This window comes from Cervus canadensis, chromosome 32 (assembly GCF_019320065.1).
Source record: "Cervus canadensis isolate Bull #8, Minnesota chromosome 32, ASM1932006v1, whole genome shotgun sequence".
Classification (NCBI taxonomy): Eukaryota; Metazoa; Chordata; class Mammalia; order Artiodactyla; family Cervidae; genus Cervus; species Cervus canadensis.
The window spans coordinates 26218707-26243927 of NC_057417.1; the positions used below are offsets into that span (position 1 = coordinate 26218707).

The 25221-nt window shown below is 47.9% G+C and overlaps 1 protein-coding gene and 1 long non-coding RNA gene across 5 annotated transcripts in view; one reads left to right on the forward strand and one right to left on the reverse strand.

Moving 5' to 3' along the window:
• Nucleotides 1–2972: 2972 nt before the first annotated feature.
• On the reverse strand, nt 2973–17962 carry LOC122433565. 4 transcript variants are annotated; one of them, XR_006267118.1, is made up of 5 exons: nt 17690–17962; nt 16796–16867; nt 16254–16343; nt 13556–13684; nt 2973–6091 (listed from the first exon to the last, which is right to left on the reverse strand). It is a non-coding gene; the product is annotated as an uncharacterized LOC122433565 (long non-coding RNA). The 4 variants fall into 4 exon arrangements; XR_006267121.1 differs by having other exon boundaries at nt 13556–13678; nt 17650–17962; XR_006267120.1 differs by having other exon boundaries at nt 2973–5991; nt 17650–17962.
• A 107-nt stretch (nt 17963–18069) lies between these two features.
• CASTOR2 (cytosolic arginine sensor for mTORC1 subunit 2) overlaps nt 18070–25221 on the forward strand; it is a 53634-nt gene continuing 46482 nt past the window's right edge. Inside the window, exon 1 of the mRNA XM_043455386.1 lies at nt 18070–18456. Within this exon, the coding sequence (XP_043311321.1) occupies nt 18344–18456 (113 nt within the window). The 5' untranslated portion in view covers nt 18070–18343. The remainder of the gene's footprint in view (nt 18457–25221) is intronic.

A 25221-nucleotide genomic window follows, 5' to 3' on the forward strand; every position in this document is an offset into this window, starting at 1 on the left:
GGGCACACTTATGCCTGGTGTCTCCGTATGTGTACAGATTTCCTCTTCTGTTTTTTGTGGGGGTTTTTTTGGCTGCACCATGCAGTGTGTGGTATCTTAGTTCCCTGATCAGGGATCCAAACCCCCTGCATTGCAATCCTTAGTTTTAACCACTGGACCAGCAGGGAAGTCCTTCTCTTCTTATAAGGACACCAGTTAGATTGAATTTGGGCCCATCCATCATAAAGGTGCCTCATTTTAACTTAATTACCTCTTTAAAGGTGGGAAATTACCACCTCCACCTTAATTACCTCTCTAAACACAGTCACGTTCAAAGGGCTGCAACATGTGAATTTGCAGGGAGCTAGAGGGTGGGATTGATTGAGGGCAGGAGGAAAAGGAGATGACAGAGGATGAGATGGTTGGATGGCATCACCAACTCAATGGACATGAGTCTGAGCAAACTCCGGGAGATGGTGAAGGACAGGGAAGCCTGGCGTGCTGCCATTCATGGGATCACAAAGAGTCAAACTCGACTGAGGAACTGAACAACACCAAGAAGGTGGGGTACACAATTGAGAACATAACTGGTGATAATGCATAATTTTTTAAAGTCATTAAAATTTTTTAAATTTCATTTATTTTAAATTAATTTTCATTGGAGTATATTTGCTTTATAATGTTGTGTTAGTCTCTACCATACAGCAAAGTCAATCAGCTTTATGAACACATATACCCCCTCTTTTTTGATTTCCTTCCCGTTTAGGTTACCGCCGGACACCGAGTAGGGTTCCCTGAAGTAGGTTCTCATTAGCCATCTCTTCTATACATAGTAATGCATATGTGTCGATTCCAATCTCCCAATTCATCCCACCCGCTCCTCCTCCTTCCCCGAGTCCACACGTTCGTTCTCGACATCTGTGTCTTTATTTAAGTCATTAATAATTTCAGGTTTCTGTTGCAGCGCTCAAATTTATATCCTATCCAAATACAAAATCAAAAGCTGGTTCCTTGCAGGGGAGGGGGGGTGATCAAATAAAGACACTACTAGTTAGCCTGTGCAAGAAGATGGAGGACTAGGAAGTGAGAGGAGAAGGAAGAGGGTACCAATAATCAAACTAAGTAATGAAAAGAAAGATATTCATTCCAACAGTAACCACGTTAGTAAACACATTTAATTCATCCACAAGCTGACCTCCACCATCCCAAGCTTGAGCAAGTTTAGAGGCAAATTTTCTGAAAATTCTGAGGACCAGAAAATATATGCTTTTTACAGAAATGTTCCAAAGGACAGGAAAAGAATGAACGCTACTGATTTCATTTTATGAAGCCAGAATAACCTTGATGGCAAAACCAGACAAGGATAATTTTTTTAAAAGGCAATTATAGATCCATTATACACTTATGAACATGTATTTTGAAATCTTAAATAAAATATCAGCAAATTAAATTCAGCAGCTAATTTAATTTCAGTGAAATTAAATATATATATAAAATGGTTGCTGGCCAGGTGGGATTTATCTCATGAATAATAAGTAAATCTATTAATGTAATACACCACATTATAGGATTAAAAGGAAAAGAGAGCATTATGATCATCTCAATACCTGCAGGAAAAGCATTTGACAAAATTCTGTACTCATTTATACCATTAAAAAGATTTTCAAAAGCAATCTCGAATTAGAATATAATGTCACTGATGGGATAAAGAGTAATTGTTCAAAACTCACTGCATATATTATATTTAAGGGTAAAACTTTAAAGGCAACTCGATTAGACTCAAAGCGATAAAGGGGCTTCCCAGGTGGCACCAGTGGTAAAGAATCTGCCTGCCAATGCAGGAGACTAGAGAGACATGGGTCAGGAAGATCCCCTGGAGGAGGGCATGGCAACCCACTCCAGTGTTCTTGCCTGGAGAATCCCATGGACGGAGGAGCCTGGCGGGCTAAAGTCCATTGGGTCACAGAGTTGAACATTAGTGAAGTGACTGAGCGCGTACGCAGAGCAATAAAGGAAGTCCTCTGTCATTGCTTCCCTTTAGCATTACACTAAAGTACCCAGACAATTAAATAAGGCAAGTAAAAGATATAAAAAGACATGAAGTGTAAAGGAAAAGTACATCTAGAGAAAGTATAATTATTTACAGAGAAAATCCAAAAGAATCCATACACAAACTTTCAATCAGCAAGATTGCTATACATGAGACTGACATATAAAAATCAATAACATTCCTATGTATCACAAATAACTAGAATATATTATTTTTAATTTCACTTACCAACAATAGCAAAAAAAAAAAAAAAGCAATTAAAACTGTAAGGTGCCTAAAATAAATGCAGCAGAAAGTTGTGCGAGAACTATATGGTCCAAATTACAAAACATTATTGAAAGACTCAAAAGAATATCTGAGTAAGTAAAGAAATATATATACCACATTCATGGACAGAAAGATTCAATATAAAGATGCCGATTGTACCTAAATTTATGTATTACACAGAATTTCAAAAATATCCAAAACTGTCTTTGGGAACTTGACAAGATGCTTCCAAAATTTATAGAGAAGAGCAAAGGGCCAAGAATAGCCCCAGACAGATTTATTAGATAGCAAGATTGATTACATAATTAAGTTAGTGTCATAGATTCAAGGATAGACAACTATACCAATAAAATAGGGAGCTCATAAATCTATATAAATCAGTGGAGAAAGGGTGGATTCTTCAATAAATGGTGCAGTGTTATGCATAAAAAAATAAAATTAGAGCTCTGCTGCTGCTGCTGCTAAGTCGCTTCAGTTGTGTCCGACTCTGTGTGACCCCATAGACGGCAGCCCACCAGGCTCCCCCGTCCCTGGGATTCTCCGGGCAAGAACACTGGAGTGGGTTGCCATTTCCTTCTCCAATGCATGAAAGTGAAAAGTGAAAATGAAGTCGCTCAGTTGCGCCCGACTCTTCGCCACCCCATGGACTGCAGCCTACCAGGCTCCTCCGTCCATGGGATTTTCCAGGCAAGAGTACTGGAGTGGGGTGCCATTGCCTTCTCCTAATTAGAGCTCTACAACACACAAAAAGATCAATTCCAAGTGAACTAAAGACATACCTGTGAAAAGCAAAACTTTTTATAGTTTACAGGAAAATATCTCTTATGACCTTGAGGTGAAGCAAAATTTCTTAGAAAAGACACAAAAAGGATAAACAAAAAAAAGACTAACAAATTTACAGATTTTAATCAACAAAAGACACTATCAAATTGCTTTTTTTTTAAAATCCACAGACTGAGAAGATATCTGCTACCCAATAAGGGATTACAATCAGGAAGAGGTTGAGAGGGAAAAACAAAGAAACTTTTTCAAGAAGAAAAAGATGTATAACACAGTAGGGAAAAAAAAAAAAGACAATGAAGAGGCAATTCACATAAGATAAAAGCCCAAATTGACCAACAAACATATAAATCAACCTCCCTAGTAATCAGGGAAAATGCAAAATAAGACAACAATGAGGTACCATTTTACATTTATCAGCTAAGCAGAAGTTAAAGTCTGATAATACAATTTCTGATGAAGATGTAGAGGAATGAAATTCTCATACACTGTTGGTAGAGTCAGTTGGTACAAGCCCTTGGAAAGCAACATGAAGATGCTCACAGTCTTTATTCCTATCCAATTTAGTCTTTTCAGTAAATATTCAAGAGAGAAATCTCTGCACCTGTGCTCCAGAGTACATTTACAGGAGTCTTTATTGCTCCATTGCTTAAAACAGAGGGAAGAAAAAACAGACACAAAGAAATGTCCACCAGAATAAGAAAAATAGACAAATTAAGATATAATGCATAATAGAATATCATTAGCAGTTAAAATGAATGAACAAGAGCTACATGTATCCTTATTACATACACAGTGTCAACCTGTATAAAGCATTTAAGGGCAAGCAAAAAAAGCAAGCTGCAGAAGGATACGTGCAGTATGATACTACTTACATAAAGGGCTTTTGGGTTCAATACTTTCAGTCTAGTTTATCTGCACACAGTAAATTTTACTCTTCTTGGTGTACAGTTCTGTGAGTTGTGGTAAATGCATACAGTGGAGTGATCACGGTCACAATCATAATGCAGAACAGTTCTGTCACATTCCAAAATTCCTTGGTGCTACTTGATAGGCACCAAATCCTTTACCCTACTCCCAACATCTGTAATCATACAGTACCCAGCCTTTTGACTTTGATTTCATCCACTTACCATAAAGTGTGTGAGGTTCATTGATGTTATTGAGTGTTTCCACAGTTTGTTATTGCTGAATCGTATTCCACTGGATGGATGTACCAGTTTATTCATCCATTCCCCAATTACAGTGCATCTGGGTTGCTTCCAGGAAGGGAAATTATGAATAAATCTGCTATAAACATGGGTGGGCTGGTTTTTGTGGGAACACATGTTTTTATTTCTCCTGGGTAGCCAACTCAGAATGGGATTGCTGGATCACATGATGAGTGCATGTTTACTTTTATAAGAAACTGCCAAGCCATTTTCCAAATATTCTGTACAATTTTGCATGAGTTCTAGTTGCTCTGCCTCTTCACCAGCACTTGGTCTTATCAAGCTTGTTTGTTAAATCATTGTAACAGATGTCTAGTGGTATCTCATTTTGCTTTTTTTTTTCATTTTATCATTTATTTGGCTGTATTGGGTCTTAGTTGTGCCATATGGGATCTTCACTGCGTCATGCAGGATCTTTCATGGTGTTGCACAGATTCTCTATTTGTGCTGCATGGCATTCAGTAGTTGCAGTGTAGAGGCTTAGCTCTGAGGCATGTGGGACCTTAGTTGCCTAACCAGGGATCAAACACCTGTATCGTCTGCACTGCAAGGCAGATTCTTTTTTTTTTTACCTGACAGGAGAGGTATTTGTTCAGTACATCATCACAAACCAGAATAATATAATAACAGTTCCAATAAAAGGTTTCACATATTTATTCCTGAGCCAAATGGACCGCTAGTCAGGAAACACCATGAGCCAAACATTCCGTTTCTCCCATGAGCTGTTCAGACAGTAGTGATGCTCTCAGCACTGTGATTCGGTTAAGATGGAAGTGACCTTGATGGAGTATAAATGTGCCACTTCACATGTGAGGCTCCCTATAGAGCCAGCTTGATTCTTCTCCGATGTCTGTCTTCTCTTGGAGCTGGACCTGATTTTATTATCAGTTTTCATTCGAGTCCATTGGGGAATGGGATGGTTCTGCCTTTCTGTCTTGGCCAGGAATCACTTGATACTGACAGTCTCGTGAGAGGACTTGGCGAGAAGCAAATTCTATCCCACACAGGATGGCGGAGAAAAGAACACAGGCAGATTCTTAACCACTGGACCACCAGGGAAGTCCCTCTCCTTTTGGTTTTTAATCTGCATTTCTCTAATAGCTTATGATGCTCCGTATCCTTTCACATGCTTATTTGCCATCCATATATCTTCTTGTCTGCAGGGTTGGTTCAATTTTTTGGACCACTTTGAACTGGGTCATTTGTTTGCTTATTATGAAGTTTTCAGGATGCTTTGTACTCTGGATACAAGCTCTTTATCACATGTGTTTTATAAATATTTCCCCCCAGGCTGTAGCTTGTCTTTTCATTTTCATGTCTTTTCAAAATCAGATGTTTTTAATTTCAATGAAATCTAATTTACCATATTCTTCTTTTATAGCTCATGGATAAAGAAGCTATAACTAGGAAAAATTTTGCCTAACCTGAAGTCACAATGATTTTCTCGTATGTTTCCTTCTGGGAGCATTTTAAGTTTTGCTTTTAGGTCTATGATCCATTTTGAGTTAACTTTTGTATACGTTGTGAGGTACAGGTAATCAAGGCTTTTTTTTTTTTCTCTCTTTTGCTTGCTTTTTATTTTCTCATATGGCTGTCCAGTTGTTCCAGCACCATTTGTTGAAATGATTATCCTCTCTCCATTGAATTGCTGTCGTGCCTTTGTCAAAAATCAACTGGCCATGTACGCGCGAGTCTGTTTCCAGTCTATAATATTTCAAAAACATGAAAACCAGGATTCAATTTTTTTTTTCCAAAATATTTCGGCCATTCTAGTGGATGTGTAGTTGTTACTGGTAAGGTTCCCCTGGAAACAGAGATGGAGTTTAGCACCCAGGATGTTTATTAAGAAGTGCTCTTGAGAGTGACACTTGTGGTCAGGAAGGAAGCAGATGCAAACAGAGGGAGAAAGTGAGCTCCCACTGAATTCAGTGGGTGCACCAAAGCTGGAACGCCCCAAGGGGGCCAAAAGGACTGCTGGGGCCGCAAATCCATGGGAGGTGGTCCGAGAGATGCACTTTTGCATTCTGTCACAGGGGTACGCTTGGTTCATTTTTGTTGTTGTTTTGTTTGGGGGGACATTGTTTGGCCATGCTACATGGCTTATAGAATCTTAGTTCCCTGACTAAGGATTGAACCCACATCCCTGGCAGTGAGATCACAGTATCCTAACCACTGGAATGCCAGCTTGGGGTTTTTATTTGCATCTCCTAGCTACAAATGAGGCTGAGTGCCTTTCATATGCTTATCAGCCATCTGAACATACATCTCATTTGAGGGGCGTCTGTAAAGAGGGTGATGAAGTGGCTCCGGGCCTTGGGGAGACACAAGGGGCCCCTGTGGAGCATCCGCCTCTGCACATAACACAGAGAAGACGTCCCCAGGGTAGCAGACAGGCAGACAGATGTGGGTCCAAATCTCAGTCTCCCATTTCCTGGCTGTACTGCCTGGGGAGAGTGATTCAACTTCTCTGAGCCTCAGTTTCCCTCTCATAAAATAACTAAGATTGTGATTAGGAGTGGAGGATAAGAAGGAAGTGAAGGAGATGTCTTGGTTTTAATCTAAACTCTGGCCCTCCAGGATTTAAGGATGTCCAATTCCATGATAGCTCAGTTGGTAAAGAATCCACCTGCAATGCAGGAGACCTGGGTTCGATCCCTGGGTTGGGAAGATCCCCTGGAGAAGGGAAAGGCTACCCACTCCAGTATTCTGGCCTGGAGAATTCCATGGACTGTATAGTCCATGGGGTCACAAAGAGTCGGACACGACTGAGGGACTTTCACCTTCAGTCAATTCCAAAGGACCAGGTGCCCCCATGGGTCAGTCTTTGAGAAGGACCCAAGAGCTTCCCAGGAAGAGGCTCAACTTGAGGAAAGGGAAATGTAATTCCCAAGTGGGTGGAGCCAGCTCAGTCCTTCAGGTTGGCCCTGGGCTCAGCCCCATGGCTCCAGGTCTGAGTCCCAGGGAAGGGAAATACTGGAAACTGGAGAAACTCTGTATCCATTGCCTATAGCAGTGCAACAAACTGTCAAACTTGGTGGCTTCAAACAACACTTACTCTACTCATGAATCCATAGTCTGAGCAAGGCTCTGTGGAGACAGCTCATCTCTGCTTCAGGTGGCACGTGCTAGGATGGCTGACTAAGGCTGGACCATCCACTTTTTTAAGATAATGCCACTCACCTAGCTGGAAAGTGGATACGATTTGGGCTTCCTCACAGCATGGTGGCTGGGTCCCCTGAGCAAGCATCCCAAGCAAGTTAGCTGAAGCTACATCACTCTTAATGACCCTCTGTGTTTTCTGCCATAATCACAAATCCATCCCAATCCAAGAAGAAGGGGTGTCAGAGTCCCATTGTATGAAGACCATGTGAAGATGGGGAGTCACTGTTGCTACCATTTTGGGGAGAATACAGTCTGCAGCAAGCCCTTTCCCTAAGCTGTCTGCACAATACTAAGGGATAATGGCATATCTTGTAGCTGTGTGACCATGAAACAGCAAGCCTGGAAGGGAGAGGAAAGTCATTTTAGGGGGATGGGGGCAGCTCAGAGGAGTGTGTCCAAGCCAGCCTTCATCCTGGAGAGGTCCTCAGCTTTCCGAGGAGTGAGGGCCACAGCAGTGGGAGGAGACAGCAGAAACCTTGACAGCAACCCTCCCAGCTTGAAAGTCAATCACAGGAGGAGGAAAATGGCAATAAAATGTAGCAGAAAAATCTTTGTGAACACTAGTGAGATACCCACTGGGGCTCCTGGCAATAAATAGCAGAAACTTTGAAAGGCAGAGAAGTCCGATTAGAAGGGGAAGGAAATAAGTCAGAGGACTACTTCTTAAAAAATATTTATTTGGCTGCACTGGGTCTTAGTTGAGGGAGGAGAAGACATCGATAGGAGTTGTTCTGGGGTCAGGATCCAAGGAGACAAGAGCCGGTCAGGAATCTGCCTGAGATGAAGCCAACAGTGCAAGTCCTGGCTGACCCCTCCAGGCCAGAGCAGGAACAGAGGACAAATACCAGAATCCTGCCATAAAGGGGCATGTGGGGTTGAGCCAGGGAAGGTCACTGAGGCAGTGGAGGAAGGAAGGGTAAGCCATTCATCTCTACTGACCTGTGAGCAAACTAGAAAACACACCCCTTTCTCAAGATACTTTGCTTCCATCCTTGGAAAAGTATCATAATATACTGATATTGTGTTTGTGTGTGTTTGTGTGTGTGTGTGCACACGCAACACGTGCATCCTCAGTTGGGTCCAATTCTTTGCGATCCCATGGAATGCAGCCTGACAGTTTCCTCTGTCATGTGATTTTTCAGGCAAGAATACTGGAGTGCATTGCCATGCCCTCATCCAGGGGATCTTCCTTGCGTCTCCTGCATTGGCAGGCGAATTCGCTACCACTGAGACACCTAGGAAGCCCATGCTGATATTGTTAGAGCAAGCAATTTTATTGCTTTCAAGGGAGAGTATTGTAATCAACACAAATCTAATGAGGCCCCTTAAATTTACCCAGAGCTTGCACCATCACATATGTCAGAATGCACACGTCCAATAGGGGGTGAGAACCACGGGAGGGGAGGTCGAGAAGCTCCCAGGTCCAAATGGGAGGCTGAAGGAGCCTTGGGCAATGTTCAGCTTGGGCTCCAATGCTGTCCATGGCTGGATTTTTACAACCATTCATCCATCGTCTACTATCTGAGTGGGCTAGCTCCATCCAGCATCTACTACCTGAGTGGGCTAGCTCCATTGAAATGGTCAGGATGAGAAGGGCAGAGAAGCAGGAGGTGAAGGCCTTGAAGGCTGATTTATTTGGTGCCGATGGTGACTCCAGGGCAGAGCCATGGATGTGAACATCCCCCATGACCAGGAGCAAGAACGACTTCCTCTGAGGTCTCAGAGCTCAGTTTCACTACCCAATGACAATTGCTATGTACTGAGGATCTATCCAGTGGCAGGCACTGCCCCCTTAGCCACATCATCCCTAATCCTTTCCACAACTCTGCCACACCAGTGTCATCAACCATCCTAAGTTTACAGAAGACGAAACTGAGGTTTCGAGAGAATAAGTGACTTGTTTGGGAGTGCACAAGAAGCAAGCCACCAGACTGGGATTTACTCTGAGCTGCCTGGGACTCCGTGCCACCTCCTGCCAGGAGACGGGCAGTTCCAGGCTGACAACACCCCGGGTGTACTTGGCCTCTTGAGCCAGGGTCCAGCTTTCTGTCTCCTCGGGCCTGACCCACTCACTCTGTGTGGGAGTTGAACAGTAAATTAAAGGGCTTCATTATCTCATTTGAGGATGGAATAAAACACTTTGGAAAGGCTGATGCATTAAGTGCAATCAAGTTCTGAAAGGTTCTTCATCGCTGGAAGGAATGGCCTCTGATAAATTGCTCTCTTCACTAAGACGAGACTAATATCTCATGAGCAATCCCAGCAGCGTCCACTGCAGATGTTTCTGCATCTTCACAAAGGATGTTAGAGATCAGATTCCCTCCCAAGAGAGCAAATCGCCTTTGCAATGTGCAAAAAGACGCCCCAGGTACAGCTCCCTCTCCTGTCACCTGCCAAGAAGGAATTCTGGAACTGCTCTGGATCAAAAGTCACCCAGGACCCCCAGGCCACTCCCACTGGTTAATCAGCACATGTGCATCCTGAGTCACTCCACAAGCCTTGAAGGAACACCACCCCGGGGAAGGCCATACATCATCCCAGAGTTCCTTAGTTCCACAGGAGTCAGCTATGGCTCTCCCATCCCAATGACTTAATGACCAGCAGCTCACCACCTTCCTGGGAAGCAGCCATCCAGACACTTGCATTTTAGGGATCGTAAAACTGATGCACAATTTATCCCAAGCCACACCTTCAGAATCTCAGGCCCTGATGCTTTTCAAATCAGTTCCCAGGATATCAAAGAGCTGCAGGAAGGCCAGCCTTAAGCACAGGTGAAACAACCACATCAACAAGTCACATCCCTCAGGCTCTTCCCATTGGTCAAGCCTGTACTCGGCACCTACGCATACTACCCCAACTCCTTAAAACAACCCAATTTACAGATGAGGAAACTGGGGCACCAGGGTGTGAATGATAGGGGTTTGGAGGCCCCTCAGCCTCTACCTTCCACCATGTCAACCTTTTGGTTCTTAGAGGCTATGCAGTCTGGTCCTCAGTCACAGGTTACATGAAAGAAAGAGAGAGGAAAGAAGGTAGGAAGGAAAGAAGGGAGGGGGGAGGAAAAAAGAAAAGGGAAAAAAAAAATTGCTGAAACAGCACAGGCCGAGAAGTAGAAGGAGAGGAGGCAGGAAGAGGGTGTGAAAGGAAATAATCCAAGACAGAGCATGAGAGAAAGACTCCTTGCCTCTTGCCCTGCCCAAGGATGTCACAATAAAGAGGATGGGGCTTCCACTGTCACCTCGGTGCCCGATGTTCACTCACTGATTCAACCAATCTGCATTCCTTAAGTACCACTGTGTGCTCAGCCCTGGTGCAGACCCTTGGGAGACCCAAGAAAAGCTGTGCCCACAATCGGCTCCTCCTGACCTTCCCCTAGCCTCAGTCTCCCCATCTGTAAAACGAGCATATGAACCCCTACCTGTTCTGGAAATCAGATGCAACGAGCACACCCGGGCACCGAGGGGAAGCCCTAGACACACCCACTTCCCTCCTTTCCTCCTTCACTGAGGGGAGCCACAAGCCAGGAGGGAGTAGACTGGAAACTACAGAGGGGACTGCCCTTAGGCCAGAGTGCCAATGTGCCCATCCACACACTCATTCATTCACTCATTCAACAAATATTTGCTGAATGAGGATCTACCGAATGCCAGGAGCAGAGCGGGATGTTTTCCCAAAGACATTCTTTCCTTTCATCCCCACATGAGCAAGCTCTGTGAGAAAAGCACCATTGTGCCCATTTTATAGACGAGGAAACCAAAGCAGAGAAAGAGGTAATCTGCACAGCGCAGCATGGGACAGAGGCCGAACTCAGACCAGGCCTGGTTCTCAAGGATGCAGTGATGGCTGGTTGGCTGGTTTCCCAGACCCCACACTCTCTCCCTCCGTGGGGCCAAGTGATGCCTGGCGTCTGTGTCTCAGTGTGGATTTGCAGCAGAGAGGCCGGCACCTGGTTTCTGGGGGATCCTGGTAAGGCTGGGCAGACCTGGGAGCACGAAGGAAGGAAGAGCCTGTGCCTGAGATGAGGATATTGGCTGATGGGGATTAAGCTGCGATGTGAGTTCATGTGAACTCAGTCCACCACACTTTGGGGACCAGTAATCCTTTCCCTTCCCTGGTGGTGCAGCCGGTAAAGAATCCTCCTGCCATCTAGGAGACCTGGGTTCAATCCCTGGGTTGGGAAGATCCCCTGGAGGAGGGCATGACAACCTAGTCCAGAATTCTTGCCTGGAGAATCCCCATGGACAGAGGAGCCTGGTGGGCTACAACCCATGGGGTCGCAAAGAGTCAGATATAACTGAGCGACTGAGCACACAATCCTTTTCCGTGGGGGTGAAGGCGAGCACGTGGGATGGGACTCTCCAGCAAAGAATCAGAGAAATCTCTTCTTCCTGCAGCCCTGCGGTGAAGTGGGAGGAAAGGAGGTGGTGGAGGCCTGGGCTCCCTCGGAACAATATCCATTTCATCGGGCTCCTCCCCTGCTCAAGAACCTTCAATGACTCCCCATGGCCCTTGGTGCTGTCTGTCAAACCCAGGGAAGGAGATTCAAGGTCAGCTCACCTAGGGACTAGGGAAGGATCCAGAAAGAACCACAGCCCCAGAAAAAGATGCCCCCTTAGTTCTGGCCCTCCCCTCCCTCTCTTCTTTTTCTATTTCTATGCCACCTCATGAGCAGCTCATGCTGGTAAAGCCCATGCTAGGCCTTAGCCAAGCAGAATGAGAACTCCTGCCTGTCCTGGGGCATTGTTTTCTTGGGTCCAGAGACCCCAGACTTAAGAAGAAAGGGGTGGCCAGCATCTGTATTCCCACATCACACCCCACCACAGCAGGGTGACTGGGACCAGGAAAGCTGACAGAAAACAGGGGCCCAGGCTCCCCAAGCAGGCCAAGGCCTGGGCATCTTTACCAAGTGCCCCAATGATTCTGACACCAACCACGGTTTGAGAGTCACTACTCAAGGGCAGGGCTGGATAAAAATATAAAGCAAGTCATATGTGACTTTAAATTTTAAAAAAGTAAAGAAGAAACAGATGGAATTTTAGTATACAGTCTATTTAACACAACATCCCAAATATTATCATTTCAACATGTAATCAATATAAAAAATTATTAGTTTTTTTTTTTCTATACCAAGTCTTTGAAAGCTAGGGTGTGTTTGACATTTATAGCACATCTCCATCCAGCTGCTAAATTCTCATCCACGATACTTGAGCTGTATTTGGATTTCACAGATGTCCATAACCAAGCTGTTTCAAAGCAGTGTCACCGATTCATCCTCGTTTACTCAAGTCCCGGTTTTCCATTTTTCTTTTGGCCATGCTGCATGGCACGTGGGATCTTAGTTCTCGGACCAAGAATTGAACCTGTACCCTCTGCAGTGGAAGCTCGGAGTCTTAACCACTGGATTGCCAGGGAAGTCTGCAAGTCCTGGTTTTAAAAACTCATAGTTCCACATCCTGAAAGCCCAGTTCCAGGAAAACCAGGACAGCTGGGCAGCCTCTTCCAAACATACATCAATGTTTTCCAATAACTAAATCATAATTTTTAAATTTTAAATTAATTAAAATGAAGCAGAATTAAAACTTCCATTTCTCATGGCACTAGCTCCAGTTTCAAGTATTCAATAGCCATGTACAGCCAATGTCTACCATACTGGAGAGTGTGGGTCTATGAGTAAGGAAGCCTCTTTCCCTTCCCATAAGATCAACTATGGAGGATCAGGGCCTGGTTTTCTTAGGAGAGCCGGGGTCCCTAAAAGAGTTACAGGTGGTAGGCCCACATCATAGAACATCTATTAGGCAACACAAAGAGGATGGGATGGACATTAGGAGGCCATTGTAACAATCTAGGACATGGTGGTCTAGGATGGTCAAGGTGAAGAGACAGCTGGATTAGAGGTGTGCAGTAAATAAAATCATTAAGACCTGTTGACAGATTAGATGGGGGGGTGACGCGGGGAAGCAAGAGGGACCAATCCAGGATAATTCCCTGGTCAGCTCCCTCCACCCCATCCACCATCACCACCGGCAACCAGACTGATTCTAGGATATTCCAATAATCTATTGCTATTAAATACAGTGGTTTAGAACAACAATTATCTCGTTATTACCTTTCATGGTTCGAGCGGGTGATCAGGCTCAGCTAACTGGTTCTTGCTCAGAGTCACTCATTCGCGTCCGGTGAAGCCTCCCTCCCCAGGTCTGGGGGCCGTCAGTGTTCCTTTGTCTTGAATCTGTGACTACAGAGGAAATGACACCTGTGACCTCCAAAACTAGGTCATACCTGGTCATCCTGTGGCCACCTGGTCTCCTTGGGACACTCACTCTTTGAAACCATCTGCCATGCTGTGAAGAAGCATAGCCTCCATGGACAGATCACAGGTGGAAATTCATATTGGTTTGTTAGGTTTGCAGAACACATACTGGGGGCTTTAAACAACAGAAGTTTATTGTTTCACAATTCTGCGCACTGGAAGTTCAAGATCCAGGGTATGTTTCTTCCGAAGCCTTTCTCCTTGGTTTTTAGATGGTCACCTTCTCCCTGGTGTCTTCGCGTGGTCTTCCTCCTGTAGAGTGTATCTCTGTCCTAATCTCCTGCCCTTATGAGGACACTGATGATATTGACTAGAGCCCACCCTGAAATGGTTTCAAAGAGTGAGTGTCCCAAGGAGACCAGGTGGCCACAGGATGACCAGGTATGACCTAGTTTTAGAGGTCACAGGTGTCATTTCCTCTGTAGTCACAGATTCAAGACAAAGGAACACTGACCCACCTCCTAAAGGTCATCAACCAAGACAGAGATTACGGGAGGAAGAGGAGAAGGTCTGGGATGGGTTAGATCAGCGGTCCCCAACCTTTTTGGCACCAGGGACTGGTTTTGTGGAAGACAATTTTTCCACAGACTGGGGGGCGATGGTGGGGTTGGTGGTTTGGGGATGATTCAAGCACATTACATTTACTTTGCACTTTATTTCTATTTTTTTATTACATCAGCTCTACCTCAGATCATAACACATTAGATCCAGAGGTTGGAGATACCTGGGTTATATGATGAGGTAAGGCGTGAACAGGGTGAGCTGCCCAAGCCTGTGAACATTTAGGTGGACGTAACCAACCACCAGGCTTCCCTGGTGGCACAGTGGTAAAGAACCCGCTTGCCAATGCAGGAGACACAAGAAACTTAGGATCAATCTCCGGGTTGGGAGGATCCCCCGGAGAAGGAAATGGCAACCCATTCCAGTATTCTTGCCTGGGAAATCCCATGGACAGAGGAGCCTGGCGGACTACAGACCATAGGGTCAAAAGAGGCAGACAAGACTGGGCACGCATACACACATATCCCCAACCATCAGGAAGTTAGATATGTGAATCGGGGCTTCAGGAACATGTTCTGGGCTAGAACTGTCAATTTAGGGGCCCTCAACATATCAGAAGTCAGAGGCTGAGTCCACACAGAGTGAAAGAAGATGAGGGGAGAGGGAAAATATCAGCGATCTATTTCTGCATAATAAATGATTCCAAATCTTAGCAGCTAAAAATAACTACAGTGGACCCTTGAACAAGGTGGGAATTAGGAATGCTGATCCTCCATCAGTTGAAAATCTGCTTATAATTTTTTTAATATTTATTTTTGTTTATTTGACTGCATCGGGTCTTAGTGGCACAATGAAGTATCTTTCCTCGAGGCGCCTGGCTCAGTAGTTGCAGCATTCAGGCTTAGTTGCTCCACAGCATGTGGGATCTGACTAACAGTTCCCCAACCAGGGATGGAACCCACATCTCCTGCAAGGCAGACTCTTAGGGAACTTTCTGCTTATAACTTATAAATGACCCTCCATATATGTGGTTCCTCAGTATCCACGGCTCCACATCCACAGATTCAAACCACCATGGATCTTAAGGCACTGCATTACTCACTATTGAAAAAAACAATGTATAAATGGACCTGAGCAGTTTCAACCCATGCTGTTCAAGGGTCAGCTATATTTATTATTCCTCTATAAATTGGTTGGGTAGTTCCTCTTGTGGCTTCACCTGGCTCATTCATGTGGCTGCATGTGTCTGGATAGTGAACTAGAAGGTCCCAGATCAGCTCACTCACGTGTCTGGTTGACACCAGCTGTCAGCAGAGAATGGGGCTCAGCAGCAACAGCTGGAACACCTGGCCTCTCTTTCCATGTGAACTTTCACTTAGGCTTCTTCACAGCATCGTGGACTCAGGGGAGCATCCAAGCGGGCAAGCGTCAATGCACAGGAGTTACCAAGTACATGTACTACCAAGCTAAGACCTGATTGGCCAAAGAAAGTCACAAGGCCAAAATCAATGTGGGATACCTAACCAGGAGACAAGATTCACTGGGAGCCACTGCTGTAAAAACACCTTACCGGAAGGAACACCAGGTGGGCCTCCACATATTTTAGGATTGGACAGAAAAGAAACCAAAGAGGAAAAAACCAGGAGAACCAAGAAAGAACCAAAAGGGTGCAAAGCTAAGGGAGCAAGTGAGAAGTGAATTCCACAAGAACGTGCAGAGCCATGACAGGCATGACCTTGAGAGTGAATGTCTCACCCTAGGCCCTGCCTGAAACCATCCTCTCGATCTGATAACCTAGAGGTCAGTTTCCTCAAATTCCCAATGATCATTTCAGGTGTGTCTCAAAACTTAAGCACCAAATTCAGCTCAGTGAAAGCAATTCTGTAAATCCAACCAACATGCTCTAAATTTGCAAACTTCCCAACATCCTGGCTTAATTAACTAGAAAACCTAGGGTTTTCAAATTGTTTTGACCCAAGACGCAGAGAAATACCTTTGCATCAAGATCCACTGCATGTATGCTCACAGACGTACATTTAGGCCGGCGTGCACACAGTACACACGTGGCAAAGATGAAAGTTTCCTGAAACATAGAAGAGATCACAGTAATAGACGACCTGTACTATGTGCAAAGTTCTGTGTAATTTTCTATTCAATTTTCTTTTTGAATGCTAGTCATGCCCTGCTAAATTGATTTCACCACCCACTCATGGATCATAAACTACAGATTAAAAAACACTGACCAAGGCCATCCAGAGCAGAAATCAGAAAACTGACCAAATCCTGCCTTTAGCCTTGTTTGGTTGGTTTCACCTCTTGGGTTGCTTTCGTTTGTTTTAAGAATTTTAGGCCTTCAGTCTGGCCACCCTTCCCCTGTACCATTTCCCAACTCTCTGATACCCAACTGCTTTATTCACCTTCACACTTGCCTGGCCCCTGAATGCATTTCTGTTTGGGCCTTCTAAGTCTCTCCATGCTAAAGGAAGAGATGTATGCATTTATACATCCCATGAATACTGAATACATGTCTCTCACCTGCCAGCCACATTTCAGGCACTGGGAATACAGTAAGAGGACAAAAATCACTGCCTTCACGAAGCTGAAATTCTAAAAGAGGGAGACAGACAGGCAAAACAAAACAAAAAGAATATTCTTCATTAGATGGGGATAAATTATTGAGTGAAAGTAAAAGGGGAAGGGGGTCAAGACGCTTTAACAGCCACCAGATTGGAGGCTTCGAGCCCCTTTGTGGAAACAAGATAGCCCAACATGTCCCCCCACCTCAGAGAGGTGGGCTGAGAGATGGAGGTAGGGCATGGTCAGAATCTTCCCCAAAAAGAAAGTTCTCAGGCAGCCCCAGCAGGTAAACCTAATCCATCACATCCCCAAAATACTCTGCCCAAGAGCCAAGCACCAGTAACTTTAACCTAGAAAATTTCAAATTCCAATAGGCCATTAAGGGGGAGCCGTGGCAGGACGTTAGTCGGGGACATGCTGGCCCTGGGGTGAGAAGACCGTGGGGGTGTATTTCAGACGTTTCCCTCATTCGCAGCCCCCTCACCCTCTGGATAAACGGCCACCTCATTAGTTCTGCACAATGACCCTCTCGACCCGGCTCCTGGTGACTGCGCCTGCCTTATCTCTGGCCTCTCCTCCCTCACATTTTCCGCTCCAGCAAAGCCAAACACGGCTCCGTGGGGTCTTTCACGCTTCTGTGCCTCTGGACACGCTGTTCCTTCTGCCTGGAAGGCCGCCGGCCGCCTCCATCCCCGCGTGCCCCACCCCTTCCTCAGCGAGCTCCAGTTCATCCTTCAGAACCCAGCCTGGATGTCCCCTCCTCCAGGAAACCCCCCTGAAGCCCCATCTCCGTCCCCAGCACACACACACACCCCTTATTTATTTCGCTTTGCTTCTCTGCACTGCAATTACCGGTTTCTCCAAATCTCTCCCCTCCCAGACTCGGACCTCCTCAAGAGCGGGAGTTCTGTGGGCCACTCGCTTTGCACCTCAAAGGGCCAAGTCCTGAGCTCGGAGGGACAGAGCTTGCACTCCGGCTCAGGCCGGCTCCAAAGGCCCCCGTTTCTGCCCTCCGCCTCCCCGTGGGCCCCCGGGGGCCCGCGCTCCAGCATTTTCCACCCGCCCCTCAGGCCACCCCCCGCCTTCCCCAGCACCCGGCCGGCCCCTCGCACGGCCGCCGGGCCCCCTGACATCAGCAGCCGCCGGCGCCCCGGCCGCGGGACTACAAGTCCCGACACGCCCCGCGGCGGCCGCGCATGCCCAGCGGGCCGGCGTTTGAGTGGCAAGTTGTTTGTTACAGCGAACACCAGCTGCTCTCCGCGCCGGGCGCCGCGCGCCGCTGCTCCGCCAGCGCTGCCGCCCTCGCCCGCCGCCTGCCCGCCGCCCGCGGCCCCCCTCGCGGCTCGACGGGCCTCCCACTTTGTTCGCCCCGGCCCGCCCGGCGCCGAGCTCCCGGTCCCCCCGGCCGGCTGCCCGCGGCGCTCCGGTGCCGGCTGGGCGCGCGCAGGGGGGCGGGGGCCGCGGCTCGCCCCCCGCGGATGAGCCGCCGCGGAGCGCGGGCGGACGATGGAACTCCACATCTTGGAGCACCGGCTGCAAGTTGCCAGCGTCGCCAAGGAGAGTATCCCGCTCTTTACCTACGGCCTGATCAAACTTGCCTTCCTGTCCTCCAAGACCAGGTGAGCGCGCGGGGACGCGGCGCCGGCCGGGGAGAGACAAAGAGGCGCACCCGGGCGGCTGTCCTCGCCGCCGCGGCTCGGAAAACAACTTCGAGCCCCGGGGAGCGCCCCCGCCCCGCCCCCGCCGCATCGCTCGTCTTGTGTTTGACAAAGCCACCCGATCTGCCCTCCAACTGGGTCCTTCCACCCCGACCCCCCCCAACGCACACACACAAGATGCACCCCTGCCACTGTCTCCCCCCATCTCAGCCCCCTTCCCATCCTCTCCCCGAGATCCAAAGGGCCAGGCAGACAGCTGTGACGAATCCGTTAATGAATGAATGAACGAACGAATGAATGAATGAAAAACAGGTGTGGGCTCGCGGCCGTGTTAAAAAAAAAAAAAAAAACAAACTAACGCCCCCCCATCCCCCAATCCCTCGGTTGGGCCGGCCCCTGTCGCCAGGGCGGGGGAAGGGATTCTGCTGAGCGCGGCTACCCAGAGCAGAAAAATCATAAAATCATTAGTGGGTGTTTATCTCAAGGTGCCTGCGACGATTGCGGACGGCGCCGGAGGCTGGGGGAGGGGAGGGGAGGGGAGGGGGGCTGCGGGTGAGGGTCGCTGTGGTTCTTTCTCCCGGGGTCCGGGAAGGGGGGGGGGGGGCTGTTTTGCCGAACCGTGGAAGGGGGAGGAGCAGGCGTGTTTACGGCTCTGCCTTGAGGCTGGGCTTGGATGCTGCAGGGGGAAAAATAGTTGAAGGCCTTGGGAGGTTGAGGAAAAAAAAAAAACCCAAGTTGGATTTTTCCCACTGCCGGTCAGGGTCTGACTTTGTGAGCCCCCGTCGGGGCTTGGATTAGGGTGATGTTTTTTTAAGGAGCCGTAGTGTGAGTGCTAGCTAGCCGCTGTAACTTAAATCCCTTGTTTGTCCACCATTGTGACTGTTTAAAGGGATGAAGTTGTTGCTGGCTAGGCTTTTCGGGGGGTGAGACGGAGGTAGTTCCTCTTCTTTGCAAAATGAATGAATAAATTAGAGATCAAGGTTAACTTAAAATGACGGGAGCCCCTAGGCTACCCCTTTGGACGCAAGCTCAGGGGGAGCTGCCGGGATGTGGGGGGAAAATTCAATCCGAGCCTCTTATCTGCCTGTTAAAGTTCTTGCCTGGAAATCTCACTTTGATGTGTGTGTGTGTGAGCCGGCAGCTCAGTCCCGCCATTGTTTGCGAGGTGGAGCAGAGAGCCAGTGGCATCTTGTTTACTTTCTGCTCCGGCTGCCCGGCTGCCTGGCGGGGTACGGAGGGTTGAATGCTCACCTTCCCTGGGCCCTGGCTCCTTTGATTGCAAAGGTAATTATTAAACAGGTCATTTGAAAACAAAAGCCACCAGCTCAGATTCTGAACCTCTCCTTCTGGCCCCCACCCCAGCCTCCTCCCGCTGTTGATACCCATATCCCTCCTGCACCTACCTGCCCTCTGCTCCCCACCCCCAGCCTGTCTTGAAATTCCAAGGCTGGAGGTAAGAGAGAGCGGCCTTGTTTTTCCAACCCTTGGCCGTCAGCCCCAGGCAGCCCCCCTGGCTGATTTCTCGGCTACCATTCAAACGACCAGGATGATGACTCAGGCTGCTGCGGTGCGGGGGCCTGGGTGCTGGCAGGAGGGGGCATTTGGGGGCTTCTTAGAAAGGCAGCCAAGGGCCACTCCTCAGTCCCATTCCCTTTGTGGGGGGATTGGCCCCCTTCCAGCCCCCACCCCAGGGTCCAATTTGGAGGTCCCATAGATAGGCCTGTCCTGGGAGTGAGCCCCTGCTGACCTGTCTGGACCACAGAAACCCCACCGCTCAGTGGGTCCCGCTTCTCCCTCTCCTGCAAGAAGCCCAGGTGATCAGTCCAGTCTCAAGATGACTCAGAGGTCAAAGGTCATCTCCCTGTCTCCAGGATCTGGCTCTAGAAGGTGCTGAGTACATTTGTCCAATGGCCAGAGGCCTGCCTCCCAGGCAGGGCCAGGTTGCTGACCTCAGGTTGTGACGAGCCCCTTCATTGCCCCTGTGACCGTGGCAAGGTCCATTTCCTTCTCTGATTCTCGCTTTGTCCATCTGTAATGAAGATAGCACCGCTAGGCCCCATAGGTTTCACAGAGCTGCTGTGGGTGTAGCGTGGAATGATTGTGGAAATTGGCTTTTCTGCAAGTATAAGGGGGAGCAGGGTGTGGATGTGTTATTGGAGCAATTTTCAACAGTCAAGTCATCCAGGTAGAACTTTTGGTCCATTTTTGATTCCTCCATCGGTATCTGCCCCCAAGTGGTGGCCCAGAGCCTTGTCATTTTTGTCACTGTGTTGCCTGTTGACAAGTTTTCGGTCACTCCCTGAAGGGGCAAATCCTTGGCGTGGCATTTGAGACCCTTTGGGATCTGAATCCAGAATTCTCATCTTTAGTTAGATGTTTTCTGGCACAACTGTTTGACCCACAGTTTACTTCCATTCACACCTCCCTGCTTTAGTTCTCTCTTTTTCTGAAACCCCCTCCTCCCACCTCCCACCAGTAAATTCCTGTTGAACCCTCAAGATCTAGTGTTATCACCCAAAACTTTCCTGAGCCCTGCTTCCCTCCACCCCCAGCAGACTTAGTCACTTCCTCCCTCTCACGTCTACCTGGGTGGAGGCTTGGGAGGGATGTGGCATCAGTAGATGCCCACTCCCTGTGGGGGTGCAGCTGAGTTCAAGAGATGCTGAGATCCCTGCCTCTTCCTCTTCAAAGCCCCAAGCCTGGTGAGAGAGAAAGAAGAGGCCATCACAGCAGAGAGGGGAGTGTCTAGGGGCTAGCAGCTGGATCTGGGGGATGACCTGAGGGAGCCTGGAGGGCTTCCTGCAGGAGGTGGCACTGCGTCTTAGGGCATTAAAGTGGGAATTAGCCAGATCCTGGTTCAGGATCCTGCATACACCACAGTACAGCTCTTCGAATTGGGGCTTCCCAGGTGGCTCAGTGGTAAAGAATCCGCCTGCCAATGCAGGGTGGTTTCAATCCTTGGTTTGGAAAGATCCCCTGGAGGAGGAAATGGCAACCCCCTCCAGTATTTTTGCCCGGATAGTCCCAGGGAGAGAGGAGCCTGGCAGGCTGCAGTCCATGGCATCGCAAAGAGTCAGACACAACTGAGCGACTGAGCACACGACTCTCTGAATTAGGTTTTACACCTGCTTTGCAAGGAAGGAGTCTGAGGCTCAGATGTTAAGTGACTCATTCAAGGTTACGCTGCCAGTATAGAGCCTGAATTTGAATCAGCATCTTTCTGGCTCAAGTTCAGAAATCTGCTATTACAGGTTCAGTGACACCTATATTCAACAGTTATATCCAACCCATGTATTTGCAGCATACTGTTCTAAAGCTTTGGGAACATCCCTTCCATCCTGCCTAATCTTCTGCTAGGAATGCTTGTCCCTCATCACCCCCCATCCAGACATTCTGCTTCCTCCCTGTAACCATCACCTCTCAAGTTTTGTCCATAGGAGCATATCGTTTGCTTGTCTTACTCTCCCACCTTTCAGGAAGTTTTTTGTGCATCTTTTTATCTTTTTCTTCTCTCCCACCCCCCTGCCAGTACCAGAGAAAACAGAACTACACCTGCCAATGCAGGAGACGTGAGAGACGTGGGTTTGATCCCTAGGTTGGGAAGATCCCCTCAAGGAGGGCACAGCAACCCACTCCAGTATCCTTACCTGGAGAGTCCCATGGACAGAGGAGCCTGATGGGCTACAGTCCATGAGGTTGCCAAGAGTCGGGCCCAACTAAAGCGACTTAGCACTGTTGCTTTTACTGTGTGTTCCAAAGAGATGAAGACACCAGCTTTGGAGAAGTAAAGCAGCCTGCTCAAGGTCACAGAAGAAACAGAATTGGGATTTGAACCAGGTCCTTTCTCCGCTGTGCTGAGCACTCTGCTTTGTAGGCACTTAGTAACTGCTTACTTGATGGATGTCCGACTCGTGCGGAGTGACCCAGATTCCAGCCAGAGTCTTTTCTGAGAGCCTTGGGGGCTGGAAGAGGCTCGGCAGACTGAATCACACCTGGAGAAATGAGGCCCAGTGCCCCTGCCCCGACTGTCAGGGCAGCATCTGAGTGTGGCTGGAAAAGGGGGCAGAAGGCAGGCTGAGTACATTTATTCTAGGCCCCCGGCTGGAGGGGAAGACCTGAGGTGAGCCAAATCCAGGCTGACCAGAGAGGTTTCCTGCAGCCCTGTGATAGCCTGGCTGAGGGCCCATTGGAAAGCCCACCACACCATTCCAGTCTCATCTCATATGGCTCCCAGCCACACAGATTATTTGCATGGATACACACACCCTATAGTGTCTCTAGCCTCAGGCCTTTATCTCGAAACCTGGAATATTCTCTTTGCCCTACCCCCTTTGTCCACTTGCTCGTTCTTTTAGATCCCACGTTAGCCTCACCTCCTCTAGGAAATCTTCCTTGATGCACAGCTGAGCTCAGATCCTTCCTCTGGTATGGTGGGCTTAATCCCAAGAAGATATAACGTGACCAACCATGGCCTATAGTTGGAATCCTTTGGGCTGCAAATAAGCTGGCGCAAACAATAAGAAGTACGAACTTTGCACCATGAAGTCATGAATCGGGCTGTTTGAGGGCTGGTAACTTAAAAGCTTAATGTCATTAAGGGCCCAGCTTTCTCTTTGGCTCTGTGAACTGGCTGGGGCACCTCCAGGCAATATGGGCAGTCATGGGAAGGAGTGGCGAGGACCCTGGGGACAGAAAGGGCTGTTGCCTTCAGAAGGTCTATGAGAAAACCTTTCTGGGATCACATCCCCCTCATATACAGACTTCCTCATCTCATTGGTCAGAACCAGGCACATAAGTATATCTCCACCAATCACAGGCACAGGAAATGAGACCATCACGAGCCAATCAGGATGCACCACTGCAGCTGGGGACGCCTGGCTAGAGTCTTGGGGCCATCTGGAGATGGAGCTCCTCGGGGACCCCAATTTGCTGTCTGCAACCGCAGAAGGCAAAACTGGCAATAATCAATAAGTGTATGATGAAAACAACGACGACAACAATAATATCTGATGCTTATAAAGCACTTAGTACATTCCAGGCACTATACATCTGTTAGTTCATTTAATTCTCACAACAACCCTCTAAAGTTGAAGCAGGATTGTCCCCACTTTGCAGATGAAGAGACTGAGAACCTTGAGTGCCCAGGGACACACCCAAGTGGCAGAACTGGGATTTGAACCCAGAAAATCTTGGATGGCATCGCCGACTTGATGGGTATGAGTTTGAGCAAACTCTGGGAAATGGTGAAGGACAGGGAGCCTTGGCGTGCTGCAGTCCATGGGGTCACAAAGGGTCAGGCACAACTGAGCAACTGAACAACACTCTGGTTGTGGAACCTGTCCTGAGACTTCTCAGCCAGGTCTAAAATCACACTGGTTTGGACATACCCCCTCCTGGGGGCTGCTAAGCAGAGGTGTCTCTGAGAGGCCATGACAGTGAAGCTGGGGCAGGGGCAAGATCGTTATCCTGAAATGCAAGTTGGGGGTGGGGGCAGAGGAAGCTGCAGCATCCTCTTTTTGCCCATGAGATGCTCGTATCTAGAAAGTCCATCTCTGTTGATTGACAAGAAAAAGCACCTAAGTGATATGCAGTAAGCCCATGCTCACAGAAACCCACATTGCCCGCCTGGGCCGGATCTGCTGTCTGTTAAGTCTTGGGTATGGTTTGGCCCGCGATCATTCATCCATGGTGCTGCCTCTGGGAAGTCTTGCCAATGAGCCATCGTGAGCACTGAAGACTTAAGAGGCATTTACAGGAGAAAAGCTCAAAATTGCAAACAGTCCAATATTTCTGAGGGTGTTGGGCTGAGGCCACTGTTTGATCATGCTAGGGAAAGACAGATGAGCAGGGGAGCAAGGGCCTGGGGCCCGGCACCTTGGGTGGAATCTCAACAGCCCTGCGTCCTGGCGGTGTGACCTGGGGCACGATGCTTGACCTCGCTGTCCGCTCCGTTTCTAAATCAGAATAGTGTTCATGCCCACCATCTAGGTTGTTGTGGGGACTTAGACAAACCGTGTCAAGCACTTCAAATAGAGCCTGGGGTCCACTGTGGACTCCAGTGTTAACTGAGAGAGAAAATGCTCTTTAAGCTAGCCGTTGAGAGTCTGTGGAGGCAGAGTTTGAAAAGCCCAGGGTTAGGGGACTTTTTAAGGCTCCTTAACACACACACAAAGCTATGTGTGTGTGTTAAGGAGCCTTCAGCTACGAGAAACCTAGACAGTATATTAAAAAACAAAGACATGACCTTGCTGACAAAGGTCCATCTAGTCAAAGCTATGGTCTTTTCCGCTAGTCACGTACAGATGTGAGAGTTCAACCAGAAAGAAGGCAGAGTGCCGAAGAATTGATGCTTTCAAGCTGTGGTGCTGGAGAAGACTCTTGAGAGTCCCTTGGACTGCAAGGAGATCCAACCAGTCCATCCTAAAGGAAATCAGCCCTGAATATTCATTGGAAGGACTGATGCTAAAGCTGAAACTCCAATACTTTGGCCACCTGATGCGAAGACCTGACTAGTTAGAAAAGACCCTGATGCTGGGAAAGATTGAAGGCAGGAGGAGAAGAGGGTGACAGAGGATGAAATGGCTGGATGGCATCACTGATTCAATGCACATGAACTTGGGCAAACTCTGGGATATAGTGAGGGACAGGGAAGCCTGGCATGCTGCAGTCCGTGGGGTCACAAAGAGTCAGACACAACTTAGCAACAAAACAGTGCACATACAATCC